This window comes from Protopterus annectens, chromosome 9.part0 (genome assembly GCF_019279795.1).
Source record: "Protopterus annectens isolate FY-2018-M chromosome 9.part0, PAN1.0, whole genome shotgun sequence".
NCBI lineage: Eukaryota > Metazoa > Chordata > Ceratodontiformes > Protopteridae > Protopterus > Protopterus annectens.
Window position 1 is genome coordinate 1598142689 of NC_056743.1, and position 16064 is coordinate 1598158752.

Sequence of the window (16064 nt, forward strand, 5' to 3'; positions counted from 1 at the left end):
CAAAGCCATTGTCTTAAACTAAATGCTACAAAATACATCATCATTCCCTTTGGTAAAAGCAATGTCCCTTCTGATTATAAAATAAGCAATAATACTGTAAGTACCAATTCAGTAGTGATACCTGGGAACACAAGTTGACTTTGACCTCAACTTTAATCACCATGTCTCTAATGTGGTGGGGAAGGTATTCTGCATTGCTATCCTGACTACCCAAGGCATCATCTCAAGAGAAAAACAGGTTATAACTCCCCTGTACTTGTCCCTCATCAGGCCTGTTATTGAATATAATGCTCCCTTTGGTATGTACCATACCAGAAACCTGCAGCAACACGAGACACCTCAGAGATTTCCAACTAAGAAAATTCAGGGTCTTCAACACGTCTTATACGGACAGACTGAAGTCGCTGTCACTGTACTCAGTAGCATATAGACTACTTACAGGCGACTTATGTCTTGTTTACAGAACTATCTCTGGCCCATATCTAAGGGAAATACTGCACATCCGTAAGTCCAATGCAACTAGACACATTCATTCCAGGGACCTCAGTCTAGCCTGTAACATAAACAGGACCTGCTGGAGAGACAGATATATCTCTCTGAGGTTGCCACTCCTCTGGAATAGGCTTCCAATTCTTATCAAGCAGAGCACCTCCAAGACCCTGTTTAAGTGCAACCTGGACAACTGGATGGGAAACCATATGTTTCTGCTGGGGATTGCCCCTGCTTCTCTCCTGGACATGGGTAGTCCTTGCTAGAATAACCTTGGGCATAGACAATATATTTCATCTAGTATTATACTGGGATTTAAAGGCTAGGCTTGTAAAGACCCTCGGGTCAATAGTCTAGTAACATCGTATGAACCTATAAATATGTAAAAGTGTGTATGCCTACAATAAGCAATGAATAGAGCTAGACATTTTGTAAATACCCTTGGTGCAGTGGAGAGTGAAAAGGGTAAACCAGAGAGCTGATAATATTGGTCAAACACAGTAAATCTTAAAAAAGCCTCTACAGTATAGTAATAGGAATGTGATAATAGATGAAAGATACAATACTGGTGTCCAGGATCCCTCTGTCTTGGGAACAAGAGAATGCCTTGAGTAATAGCCATTGCCTTGAATGTTAAACCAACTGGATAGGGAGAAGATGACTGATGGTCTGAGGAACAATGATTGGCCACTGCAGAGTCATCCACAAGAGAATAGGGAACAAAGCAACATCTTACAAGACTCCAGAACAAAGCAACATCTTACAAGACTCCTTAATAACTCTGTTTTGTGCACTGGGGATGGTAATACCAAAGAGACCAATTGCTTCATAGGTAAGCCGAGGAGAAAAAACGGGTAGTGGTAACCTTGAAGTGTTGGTGAGTATGCGAGAGATGGAAAGTACAGTTGTGTAAGTAAACTTAATATAACAGTAGATGTTTGAATGATCACTGATGCAGTACCATTAGCTATATGGGTTGTAGCCTGCATATGATATAACAGGCAAGATTCCAAATCATAAGGGTGCCTTCCATGTGCCCAAACCATTATCAGCTTGAAGAGAGCTAAAGATAACCAATGGTTTGGGTGTGAACTCCTTCCGGGCTTTTATGTTAAGTGATAGAGGGAGGATAAGGCCATAAAAGGGGTCAATGCTAGGTAAGTAAAATTCCAAGTCCTCACCCTGACAACAAAAATATACAAAAATAAGGGGATATAGGGAAGGAATGGCTACTCTAGCAGTGATCATTCAAATATTTACTGGTTTATATTTATTTATTTATTTATTTACATTTATTGACCGGGAGTGTCCGACTGGACGTAGGTCCATTTTCAGTGGAGGCCCGGGGAGAAAAGCTCCACATTGGATTTACATAGCGATTAACAATTTGATTAACATAGCAATTAATTACACACATAGTTACAGATGAAGAACATACTAGATCAGTAGACAACTAGAATCTTTATCTGCAAAGTACATAACAGACATTAACAATTGTTACAATAAGAAGTTCCTGCTGTATAAGTAGTAGGCTTTAGTAGGTTTTGGTAAGTTTACTTATACAACTGTACTATTCGCATTATTTCATCATTGTTTCAGTAGCCTTAGCTTTAAGGGTAGACTTTCACAACTTTGGGAGGAAAGGAGGAAGGAAGAGAGTCCAGGAGCCCCTGGAGAATGGTCCTAGTAAAGTCTGCTGTAGAGCTGGAGAAGGAACTTTGTTTGGAGTGCTTTGCAAGGGTATGCACAGTGAACCAAATTGCTGCTTCAGAAATACATCTATAATCCACCCATTTCCAAAAAGCCACTGATGAAGCCAAGGCCCTAGTAGAATGAGCTTCAACCCTGCCTGGAATTGTCTTTTACTGGTTGGTATTACTAAAGGCAATAGTATGTGACAGCCTGCTTTGACATAGGTTGCTTTTTTTTCTTTCTTACCTTCATAAGAAATTAATAATTGATCAGAGTTTCTAAAGGTTTTAGTTCTGTCAAAATAACACCTGAGTTAGCTGTGTGCTTCTGATTCATATTGTTGAACCTCAAATCAACCTGGTGTTCTGGTTCAAATCGTGCAAGAGTGAATTTTTCCAGAACAAAGCTGAGATCCCAAGGAAAATCCATCTATTTTCTAGGAGGCCTGGTATGTAAAACTCCTTTCAAAAACATTTTAACATGGGAATGCATCGAAAGGGGAGGGTCCAAGGACAGATATACTGAAATGGCTGAAAAATGAACCATGATGGAAGTGTAAGAAACACCAGGTAATAATAACTCACATAAATATTGTAGAACAAGAGAAATACAAGCCTTAATAGGGTCCTGGATTCAAAAAAACACTGTCCTTTAGGGAATATGTCTTTTCACCCTTATTTAATAAAACAAGGGGTAGATTCTAATTGGATCTGACATTGATACTGTAATTGAAAAGTTGATTTTTCATTGCCATTATACAGTGTTACAAGTCTGGCCTCATAATTTATGTCAGCTTTAACTGCTGTCTGTACTTCCCTGCCCATGTGTTGCATTATTTTTTCGCTACACATTATTTCTTGTATATTATTGTTTTTTTTTTTGTTAGTACCTTAATACAACAGATATTCTAATAGTTTGCCCAGATTCCTTTTTAGTGCATAACATATATATTTTTAATGTCCCCAATTTATTCTTTAAAAGGCTCCACATGTTTTTACTGTTTGCACAGAGAAATCTATCTATCATTCCCAAACTGCAAGACCTAAGGTGGACCCTTTAATGATGGTTTTAAATACAGGGGATAGTTAGCTATTCTTGAAGGAGATGTGATTTTAAAGTGAAATGGAAATGTGTGCTCTCCATCCTTGTCTGCCAAGGCAGGTAAAATATGTAAGTACACTTTGACTCATCTTTATTAATACACATCCCATACTTAATGTTATACATCCTTGAGGGTTTTTCTATGACTTGGGTAAGGGCCTGGCCAAGAAGGTAGAATGTTACTAGTTCCATTCTGCTCTTTTTCAGGGAGTTCAGTATCTCCAGTAAAAAGTTTACAGTGGCAACTAATATATAGAAAACTTAGTAGCTTGTTACTATCTGATGACAAACTTTAGAGAGTTCTGTAAATGCCAAGAAGTAATCTGAGCACACTCGGTGATTAGTCAAATGATTAAACAGTCTTGTTTTTATTCCTAGTCCTATCAAATTCATACACGTCATCTACTCTACATTTATATCCTTGCTAAAATAAGCACAGAACTTCTTCTCTTATCTTTCTTCAGGAGTTGTACATTTTGCATCCAACAAGAAGGCAGAACCAATAGCCATACCTCAATTCTTACTCCACTATCATGATTTCTACATATCAACTCTGAGTGCCAGGTTGACTTATTGTTTAGTCTTTTAGCATGAATGGACAATATACTAACAGGAACACATGCCATGTTTGCATTGTGAATATATTTGCTAGACTATAAGTCCAGTGATTTTTTATATAAATCTATAAAATACTTAGTTTCTTGCCTAAATTGAGTGCAGACTTCCCTATCTAAACAAATGATTTATTATTGTCTACCTGATCAATATATCCCCAAACTTTGATATGACATATTCAGGCTATTCAAATATTTGGCATTTGAAATTTTTTTTAATAGTTAACATTTCTGTATACAGCACTCAGAATCTAGTGATTTTCTGATGAAAGTCAAAAGGTGACACAGTTCTTGAACAATGTGAAATAATCTTTTTTATATATTTTTAATTTCTATGTTAATTATAACACTGTGTATCTTTTATTTTCCATAATATTTCTCTAGGACCTGGCAAATGTGACAATTGCATTCTCAATGCCGTCATGACGGCAGTTAAGTATCTGTGCCAAAAGAATGAAATTATACATGAAACAATCATCTAAACTCATTGTAGCATTGATGATATGGATAAGGAGGATGGGACTCCCACGGCCAAATATAGCCTCTTTGAAAGATCACAGAACCCAACTGTCTGGAATTATCTAGTGACCCAGAATGGAGGAAAGTAAACACCTAGACTTCGGGCAGTATTACTGAAATGTCTTGATATGAAGGGGGGGCATGAGGGGGATACAGTCAGTTTGCTGTTTTTGATTGTTCTTGGTTTCAGAAGGATCATCTATTCTTTTTGAACCACTGCTTTCTGAAATTTTGTTCACCTGTACCTTATGGAGACTGATTCTGTTTCATATATAAAGGATTCTGAACCAAAAGGAAAGTTCCTATTATATTTTAGCATGGAGGATTGAAAACATCTGACTGACCCCCTGAATTAACTTTCCTCTTTCATCAAATCTTTTTAAGGACCCTAGAAGAGAAAGGGACATGTAACAGCTTATTTGTGCAGGGAAGTGTGCAAGATCTCAGGTTAGAGATTCTGTGGTAAATTCTGGGTACACAGCAAAGCAAATCTTCAATCTCTGACCCAGTAGCATTCTCCTATAGATACAGCATCAGCAGTACCATAAAATCATTTTAAAGAGTATTTGGTTACTGAGACACCAAGGATAGTAAATCACTCAAAGATGTCTTAGCTTCTGAGGAAGGGAGCTCAGCGATTAACTTTCTCATTTTATTAAAAGACGCCACACTTATACATGTCAACTTGACAATTCACTATTTCAAAGGCTAAAGTAGAAGAAGAAATTGTTTCCTAAATTTATTAAATATTCTTCCATATTTGTGTGACAGGATAGGGTTATCTGCTAAAAGATGCATGGCAAAAGATGGTTTTGACAAAAAAATGACTGCAGAATCTGATCTAGAGTTTGTAACTAGAACTCTGTGGGTCTGAAGAACCTTATAGAATTTATCAGGATTTTAGTGCAGGAGACTGACTGTCAGATAAACTACTGGTTGCCAAGAAAGCATCCTTTAATGCTGGCAAGACAAGAAAAACAGCTGCTGGATGGAATATACACTTGTAATGAATTGTAATATCTTTGCTGTGATTCTAGAATTTCTTTTTGCTCTCATTGAAGCAACTTTTTTCATTCTGGCTAAAGTATCAGAAAAAGATAACTCATCAAGAGGGGATCTGAAGAAAACATTTCTTCAGAATCTATGTCCCCATGGCACAGGCACATGAGAAAGACAGTTCCCTCAGACTGAGAATCAGAATCTGAGTCAGAGGAAGAGTCAGGATTTAAAAATTTAAAGGTTTGAAATAAGCTCTTAGCAAAACCCAACTCATCATCTTGTTTTTTCCCGTGTGGAAAACATTAGAAGAAAAATGCTTGACTCTCTGTTTTCTTTTTCTGGGAGAATTCTGGAAAAAGACTAACTCAAGAATGGGAATCACGTTCCTTATGGTGGCTTTGCCATAGAGCTTCATCCTCTTCTTCCCCAGACACTGAGAAAAGTGATTCTCCCTTGCCGAACAGGACAATTGAACAGCCACAGATAACATGGCTGTTTCCTGGTCCTTAATGGCTTCTTAAGGAAAAACACCAGAAAGATCAAGAGAAAGCAAGGAGCAGGCTGAGTTACCTGAAACAGCCAGAGCAGTGTGATTCATCAGTGGCTGAGGCAAACAGGAAGTGGGCTCGAAGACAGAAGACTCTTGCAATTTTCTTCTTGAAGATGATGGAGGGAAGAATTTAAAAAATTGGAGCCTGGTCCTTGTTCTACCAAACAAAACATGTGTCTCACAAGTTGGCAGCAGAGCCACTAAGAACTGGTGAACCCACTGGATGGAAATGTTATGTTCTGAGGTAATCTTTTAATGAAAATACCCACAGCCCCAAATCCTAGCCCCTAACAATAGTTTCTAAGAAAAAAAATAAAACCTTTTCTCACAAAAAGTAATATTTTAAAAGGATTTTCCCAGCAGGGAACCCAACTAAAATGATACATTTTCTAATATTTTTTTTCAGGGATAACCAATAAAAACACCAGTCCTAGCCTTAAATTAAAATTTATCAAAGAAAAACAAACTTTTCTTTACAGAATTTGATAAAATGGAATGTTTCCCCTAATGAGATACTTATCTGTCCAGCATTGTAGAATCACTAGCCAACTGTTGATCATTCAAAGCTCACATGGAAAAGCACACTTCAATGGCAAGAAAATTCTGAAGGTTTGGTGCCATACCTACTAACTTTATACCACTCTCCTTGAGCTGTATAGTGGTTTACAGTGCATGAAAGGTGCCCTTAAGCTTTGGAAGATGGCCGGTTGTCATATCCTTGGAAAGATATAACTCATATAGCTTAGGCTACTGCAATAGTGATCTAACGATGAACATTTTTATAACAGCTTTTCTTGAAATGACAGTACCTGATAGAGAAGGGTATCAAGCATGCTAACACTGAAGACCTTCCCAGCAGCAAATGGTAACCGGAACATGAAGACTAAGTTCGACCCCTTCTCTCGTTCTTTCTATAAAACAAACAAAAAAATATATGCATATGAACCTCCAGCAAATATTTGATGCACATACCATGGATTTAACAGTTTTGCATTTCCTTTACATCAACAATCTCCTGTACAGCGAGCAGCTTGCATCTCTTTTCTAGCACACCACTACTATCACACCACCACCAACAGTTGTCCGCACAGATGAAACCTGCAAATCAAGGCTGAAGTGCACAAGATGGCTCTCTTAGTTAATGTGTAGTTTAATAAAATATTTTGAGTGTAATATTCTGATCAGTGCGTTAGTTCTTGGACCCATGCTGTAGCAACTTCTGCCGTTTAATCCAAAGGCCATCTTTCGAGGTTGGTTAATTTTCTTTTTTTGCTTTTTCCTTCCAGCTATCCTTCATTATAACCACCCTGGCCTTCATGCCCCATCCATGCTGAGTAAGCCAGCTATTCCATACCCCCAGACTTATTCCAGTAATCTCTGGGGCCAGTCTCAGATCGCAGGCAAAAGGGCTTGGCATGTCTGAGTTTTCATCGGGGGGGGGTCTTACTTTAGCCTAACGTATTATCCCCCAGCTCTGGCAATGTGGTACAGTTCTGGGAGGCATGCAATGTGAGATTCATGGCATATTGTCCCACCTCCATGGCAGCTCAGCCAAGCCCACTGCCCCACGCTGACCAAGCCTCCTCTGACAACGTCTCCAGTGTTCACCAGGGATCATCATTTGAAGATGCCTTTTACCACTGTCCCCCAAGAGTGAGCACACCAATCCCTCCTGGCTGCACAGTCAATCACCCAGGATGCTAATCAAACCCAGGTCACCCGCGTCACAGTCAGGGCTTTATCCCTCTATGCCACATTATTGATGCAGTGGTTAAATATGGACTGTCATTGTGAATCACAGGATTAAGGCTACAAGCTGCTACTGAGCTTCATCGATTAGACAGAGGTTTGACTGCATCAGTCTCTGCTCCATTAGACCTAGTTTTGATTGCATCAGTCTCTGCTTGCATACCCTGTGACTATGAGTAAGCCATCTAACTAGACTTTCTCTCCAGAAATGATGTCTTTCTGTACCCACTTAACAAATTAATAAAAAGTCTCTCCATAATGCAGTTTACAGGAGTTTGGGAGTGGACTATTAGATCATGAAATAGTCTGCCCAAGGAAGGCAAACCAGAATCAGCACCCTGCCTTCTCATGACAGATGGGCTGGGGAGTGATCCAGTGCACGTCTTCCCCTATTAGAAGGTGGTCGCTCTCTGGCTGGGACATTCCATAAGTGAATGTGTTCATTTACATGATAGACTTATGTTTAGCACAGGCAGACATTGACATCACCATATATTTTGTCACCCAGTGAGCAAGTGACTGAGAAATAGATAACAGAGGATTATATACTGTAAGAAGTCAAGGGAAGACCTTCAACTTGCTGTCACTAGTACTCATCATTTGCACCAATGGGGGGAAAATGGAGCTAAGTAAAGAGCTAGGAGTGATTCTGAGACTTGCTATAAAGTTAATCATGGGTTAACAGTCCTTATACAGCTATGTTAACGGTTCTGTAAAAGCACTAACAAATTGCACATTTTCTGTTAGAGCTGTGCAGCTAGGATCATAGATTTACTAATATTGTGGAACAGCTGTCTTATTCCACTGCTCAGAAGGAAAATCACTAAGTTAAGGTGAGTACAGGGAGAGTCCCAGAGTAGACTAGAAAGGATGATGCACCAGAAGACAAGAAAGGGCAAAAAGAAGACAAAATAGACTATTGTAAGTGAATTCTATTTATTATTAGAAACTAGATATGATCTATGAGGCACAATATTCTACTTCTAGTGGTGACCAAGGACATTTGGAATAGTTAAGTAACCCTGAGTGCATGTAGGGTCTATAGGCTTTAATGTTCACTGGTCAGTCAGCGTTCATTACATTAACCAGCTAGTAACTTTTAAGAATAATTTCACTCCCTCTCTGCAGGTGAATCTATTCCTTTGAATGATTCAGTTTTACTGTTGTAACATGAACATTGTGCTGCATGTTTAACCTATAGATCTGCTCTAATGAGTCAGTGTTGTTGTTGTTGTTGTGTCTTTTGGCTTTTCCTGGTTAGGGGTTGCCACAGCGGAACTCCTGTCCGCTAATGATTGGCAGTAGATTTTTATGTGCCGAGTTGCCAGCTCTGACGCACAATCTTCAACGAAGGTACGCCCATTCATGCATGTCTCCACACAGAAGATGCTCTAGCTGAGAATTGAACAGGACAACGTCTTACTTTGAGGCGACAGCGCTACCGCAGCACCATCAGTGTGAATTCCTTATTTTATTGTTCAAATGTCTTAATCGCTGAGATTTACTACAGTTTTGAATCTGTGCTATAGTCACTGGACTATAGCAGATCATACTGTCATTCTCTCAGAAAATTTTTCATTTTATCTATCAGTAAATACTGTCTAAACCATGGCAAAAGGGATGGTATATGAAACTGTCAGGGTTTGATTTGTTTATGAATGACACAAAGAGGAAGACTGAAGTGAGACATGTGTATCTATTGTAAAGGGAAATTGGCTAGGCTTAAAATGGCCTGCAAAGACAGCTAGCCTAGTACCTACCCATGAACCTAGGCTAGCTACCTTTTATTCATTTATTTTAACTGATCAAAACTTTACTCAAACTAGTGCATACATATGTAACATAAAGTTATTTATTTATTGACTGAATGACTGATTGACATTTGATTACCGGGAAAGTCCGAATCTGTAGAAGCCCATATTCCGTGGAGGCCCAGGGAGAAAAGCTCCAAATTATTACAAAACATTTTAAGAACAATAATTTGACAATCTTCATAAATAAAACAAAAACATCTGCAGTTTAAGTAATTATAACAAATGAGACATAATATAAAAACATTGGTTAAGAATCAATACAAGTTATATGACACTCATTTAATATATAGAAAATTTTAGACAGTCTGTAGAGAAATGAACGGTAAGTTAGTCTAATACAAACAGGAATTCTGATATGAAGTGAGGGAAAAACAGGCTTATGGTATATTTAGAGAGAAAGTCAGGGAATAGAATTTGATAGAATTAAGGGAGTAAGTGAAGAAGTGAGAGTAAGGAGGTATAAGGAATGAGAAGGTATTTATTCACATTTAGGGATATAGTTTATTCTGGTTTTGAGCTAGAACAAAGTCAGATTTTAGTTAGAAACAGAATTTCGTAGGCCAGGGCCAACAAGAGCCATTTTGCAGATTTTAGCTAGAAAGTCTTTCAGAATGGTTTTGAAAGATGGAGGGAGGGTATTGACTTGATGGATACAGGTAAGGAGTTCCAGGCCTTAGCAACTTTGTATGAGTACAGACAATGTCCAGCAAATTTGACAGGTTTATAGGTATTCAGGAGGTTTTGGTCACTGGATCGCAATGACCAGCTGGGAACATAGTTGTGTAGAATGTTGTTTAGTGTTGGACAGGCAGAAAGATGCTGGATAATTTTATAGGTGATCAGAAGTTATGAATATGTTAGTTGATGAGGCAGTTCTAATCAATTTAGGCTTTTCAGTGATACACAGTGGTAGGTTTTGAAAGTATTTGCTGCAAATTTACCAGCTTTGTTATAACATTGTTCAAGTTTTAATTTTTGATAAGCCTGGAGGTTAATAAGGATGGAAGCACCATAAAGAAGTGTGGGGAGGAGATAAGTAGTGGCAAGTGTAGTTTTAATTGCGTCAGTGACAATGTTTTCGGCTCTGTCAAGCATCTCTAGTTTTTGATGCATTTTTTCTTATGCAATTTTGTATATGCAGGTGAAATGTAAGATTATCGCTGTCACCCCAATACTTTGTTATGAGAAGGGACTTCAATGGTTGTATTATCAAGAGAGAGGACTTTAAATCTATTTTTTTCATGCAAGAGGGATTTGGGGACAAAAGTAGTGGTTTTGTCTTTCTTGGGTTGAGCATGACTTGTGACTTATGAAGCCATGTTTCAGTGGCTGTTAAAGCTTCCTGAGTAATTTTTTTTGAGGTTTACAGTGTTGTCAGATGTGCAAATGAGATTGGAATAATCTGCGTATTGTATTAGGGTGGCCTATTGTGTGGATTTAAGGAGGGTGTTGATGAAAATGTTAAAGAGGAGGGGACCAAGGATAAAGCCTTGTGATACATCGGTGGTGACTGGGAGGTAAGGAGAGAACATGGAGTGCCACTTTATTGACTGATGCCTTCTGGACATTTAGCTTTTGAAACACAGAAGGGTGGGCTGGGAGAGACCTAGTAAGGACATTCGAAGTAGAAGTTTGCGGTGACAAACTGTGTTGAAGGCTTTAGACAAGTCTAGAAATAAAGAAGAGACTAGTTTACTGTTATCTCTAGCTTTATTGACAGTATCTATATAGGTTAGAAGTGCAGTGCTTGTACTATGGGAAGGATGGAAGCCATGTTGTGTAGGGGATAGGATTTCTTCCTGCAGGAGATAGGCTAGCAATTGTTTTTGAATACATTTTTTAAGTATTTTGGAGAGGGAAGATAAGATTGCTATAGGTCTAAAGTTATTAATGTCTGTTGAATTTCTTCCTTGTAATGTAACATCAAATGCAATAACAACTAATCTTAATGGCCTAATGAAATAAATAATAAACCTTAATAAGGTATCCAGGCTTATAGATACTGCAATTTATACAGACTAAGAAGAGTCCCATCCATGCCAATCCAACTTCAGTCCCAGCCACAAGTACCAATAGAACACTGATTACAGAAAAGTGTAATTCTAAAGTTTTTTGAAAGTTTGTCCCTTGCAAACAAAAAGATGGACCAGTATTCATTAATATCTGTAAAGTTTTTAGTACTTTTCCTGGACTCACAAATAATTTACACGACAATGCAAATCAACTGAAAAATTCTTGTGAAAGTCTTGCAGTACTTGAACAACTACGTAGACAGGGTAATTTGCAGTGGTATCAGCTGTCTTTTCACCGTTACCTGCAATGGGTGTGGGAGTGGAGGTAGACAATATCCAAAATCTGAGATTGCACATTCAGAGAAGAACTTGTGAGAACACCTAGATCACTTCAGTGTGGGATCTGGCTCAAGTTCTTATACTATGGGGACATTGTCATAAGATGTGTCAGTAGGTTACAAAGTTATGTCTGCAATGCCAACAGCTGCAATTCCACTCCTCCTTGTTCCTTCATCTGAAAAAGAGCATTGTGCCAAAAGTGTAGTTTCTTGAAATGGATGAAGAAAATGTGTTGTGAGATTCTACATTGTTTAAAAAGCTTAATGAGCAATGACTCTTGTTCTTTTTATATAAAGGTACCTAAGAGCAATGACCATTTAATCTGGTCATGCTCAGATATAGACTTTTAAGAAGTGGAGTTTGGCTATTCCTTCATCTTTGGTCCAATCTACCAAGCCCAGAAACTTGTCTATGCCTGTAGCTCACTCCTCACCCATGATACTTAGCTGCAAATATTGTCACCATGGTAACTGCATTCCATGACATTTATCTGTACACTCTGCATATGTGGGTAGGGTCCTCTATGAACCTTGAAAAAGATCCAAAGAGTACAGTATCTCCCTGAATCCATGGTTCCCAGAGTATAATGGTACAATGAAATAGGTCTGGGAGGCCATCCAGATAAAGCTGACAATTAGTCTCTGTAAGGTTGTGATGACTGGGCAGTTACCAAGGGCAGGAGTACATCTTACTAGGAATAAAAATGTCAGTAATACCATTTTTACAGCAGCTACTTTCACTAACAATAAGCATAATTGTATCCATACTCTTATCTATACCTGTCAAGGGGCCCTTTAAATGTAAATCTGAGTCATTCAGAGGAAATACAACCTCTTCCCCAAGTTTACTCACAGACAAGATACTTCTCCAAAATGTTGAAATACCTAAAGCACTTTGCATACATGATGTTGTAGGCAACTTAGCCTCAGGGTGCAGTCATCTGTATATCAGGCATCAATCAAAATATTAATTTTAGTTGATGGGATACCCATGGGGGCAATTTTGTCTTTTATGCAGACTTATCTTCTACCTCCAGAACAAACAACAGAAATGAAAGTGGGCATCCCTGCCTAGTGCCCCAAAAATAATTCAAAGGGCTTGGATATGTATTGGCCAGTTACTACTCTAGCCTTGGAGGACAGATACAACAACTGATGCCATTTCATAAATCGTGAAGGAAGATCAAAAGCATGAAGGGTCTGCCATAAGTACTCTGAAAACAATAAATCAAAGGCCTTATTGGAGTCAATGGCTATGGCCACTTTCAGATTTGGACATCTCTGAGAAAGTTCTTGCACAATGGAAAGCAGTCTTAGGATGCCTGGAATTCCCTTTCTTCCTGGAACAAACCTTGGTTGTGTAATGGTCTTAATAGTGTGAATATGTGGGCTCAGTCTGCTTGCCAGGATCGTGGTTAGCACCTTAGTTTCAAGTGGCATTAAAGATATTGATTCATAGCACCACAGGTCTCACCAATCTCTTCCCTCCTTTCGAAAGGCAAGAATGCTTCTTGGGTGGATGGAAGTATTTTCCCAATCATAAGGCTGTCCATATACAGGGATTATAGAGTAAGGGTAATGTAGCTCTTATTGATTTGTATATGTCAACAGAGACACTGTCTAGTCCCAGCCTTCCCTGACATTGGAGTATCAATTGATTGCTGATTTTGTCACGCATTTACATGGCTATCCAGATGGGTGACTATTTCCTCACCTAAATGAATGCTGAAGGTGTGCGTGTGGGGGTATTGATGGTACACTGATTTGTGTGTCTCCATCATCGAATCATTAAATCTGTTTGCCAAGCCAAACTACTTTGCCTGATATGTGGTTCAGAGATAGGATGGCATGGGATAAGTCTATGATCCTTTAGCCATAAGGATAGAGACTTAGGGCACTGAGTCAGTTTTGCTCAGAGAAATAATTTTATTCTCTCCCATTTGTGCTGGGGTATCACATAACTTCTGGCCTTATTGTTTTTTCTTGATGGCATCTATTTCCTTTAGTAAGTTACCCCAACTACATGCTGAGTGTAGTATATCATTTAGGTAGGTGGGCTAGTCTGTTTTTATCTGCCTTTGTTCTGTAGCATTACTGGGTTTGTTTTTATACTCTAGATGCCTAATGAAATCCATTAGGTTAAATTTACACATACCCCAAAGTGTTGACTGTGAGTGGACTTAGTTCTGCCCATTATTGCAGTACCAAGTGTCTAATTTCCTCTGGGCTTCTCTGGCATTTTAAGAGAAGTGGATTGAGTCTATGCATAATGTGAATGTGGTACAGATTACCTCCTTCCCAAGCTTGTTTATTTCTGAAGTCTGGGTGTGGGGGTGGGGGGTGGGGGGGGGGGTTCTGAGTATACTGCTTTGATAGGAAGGTTTCAGCTTTGGATGTCAGCTGATTGTGACACAAAATAGCAAACGGGTATTGGACACAAATTCTAAATATAGAGGGGGGTGAAGACACAGTACTCTGCTAAAATGGAATTTAACTTGCAGACAAAATTTCTATTTTTACTTTATAGTGGACTATACAAGGAAGCTAAAACTAGGCTTAAGCATATGGGGTGCATACGTAAAGGTCTGGAAATAGTTAGGTTGGTACATGAAGCCAGGCCAGCTCATACAACAACAAAAAAAAGCTCCTGAGCAGATTATATCTGATTCGACATGGGGAGAATAAAGGACTGGCATTGAGTTTTAGGACAGCTTGGGATCATTCATTATGGATCCAAATAGATGACCAAAGGATCACATATGTGAAGCTCCAAGTAAGGCAACGAGAAGGTAGTTTCAAATTTTTGGTTGAAATGTCTGCACAGATATTTTCACACCCTCAAAGTTGGCTAGAATGTTCATGGGGAGTATGGGGATTGTTGAAGGTGCAGGAATGAGGTAAAGGCTACCTGCAAACATATTTTCTGAGATTGCAGTAGTCTAACTTCTTTTAAATAAGATATACATCAGCTAGTAAAAAACAAAATGCATGTGAGTGGGGGGATAGATAGAAATAACCAAAGATTTTTCTTGTTGAGTTGGACCCTGAACCCTGCAATCTCTCCTCAAAGATTAGCCTTGCTTGCTTTCTTTTATTGGTGGCAAAATGGCTATTACTAGAAACTGATACCATTCCTGTTGCCAGAGGTCATGAAGATTATGCAGTCACTAGAATCTGTGGAGCTTGTGAAAAGAGAACCAGGTGGACCCCAAATGCTTTGTGCTAAATAGAGACACTGGGGCTTATTGACAAAATAGCAGTGGAGGGATCTCAGCCTCAGAATCTGGGGTCCTAAGGTGTGACTTCATCATACATATGTTCATAGGTAGGTACTAGGCTATCTGCCTGAAGGCATTTATAAGCCTAGCCAGAATGTGTTGGGTTTTGCCGCCCCCTTAGATTAGTTCTCTGTGCCTCTGTCCAGCAGAGCCACTGAAGTGATCCCCAGGGTAAACTTTCTGTTTCCCGTCCACTCATCAAAGTTTCTCTTGAAGAGCGTTAGTGAGTAGCTCTGCCTAATGTAGATTGGAATCTTGTTCCAAAGCATGGGAAGTCTCTGGGACAGGAATCTATCCCTCCAGCACGTCTTATTTATTGTTGTGGTGAGGTTTAGATCCCTAGAGCGTGTGGCTTGAGGGGATAAGGTTTTCTTTAGGTAGAGCATGTCCATCAATTTTGGGTTAGACATGGCCTTGAGTAGGCAGTATGCAACCGAGTACAGCTGGATTTTATTCAGTCGAGCTGCATAGGGTATCTGTTTGAAGCCAGTGATCCTCTTAGTGAGGTACTTCTGTGGTCTTTCCAGCTGTTGCAAGTGTCTTGTAAGGTACATCCCAAATGGGGCATTGTACTCTATGATGGGTCTGATGAGTGATGAGTAGAGGGGCACAATGACCTCTTTTGATCTGGATACGAACCCTTTTATGATTAGGTGAGCTACCTAGAAGGATTTTCTAACCACTTTGGCAATGTGATTATCAAAGGAGAGATTACTATTTACTTGGGTCCCCAGATCCCTTATTACGTTTTCCATACTTAGGGGACTACCACCTATGTGGTAGTTTGTGGGTACTTTGTTTTTTCCAAAGGGGATGACTATGCACTTTTTGGCATTTAGCTTGAGGCCATGATTTTGACACCAGGTATCCGTCTCAGTGAGATCCTTTTGGAGGATGTCTGTGTCAGCC

At 39.1% G+C, this 16064-nt stretch overlaps 1 protein-coding gene across 1 annotated transcript in view; it reads right to left on the minus strand.

Moving 5' to 3' along the window:
• Nucleotides 1-4276: 4276 nt before the first annotated feature.
• The window catches only part of LOC122810726 (potassium channel subfamily T member 1-like), a 421082-nt gene continuing 409294 nt past the window's right edge, over nucleotides 4277-16064 (minus strand). The window contains exons 10-11 of the mRNA XM_044082290.1: nucleotides 6774-6875; nucleotides 4277-4336 (exon numbers count right to left, since the gene is read on the minus strand). Of these exons, the coding sequence (XP_043938225.1) occupies nucleotides 4277-4336; nucleotides 6774-6875 (162 nt within the window). The remainder of the gene's footprint in view (nucleotides 4337-6773; nucleotides 6876-16064) is intronic.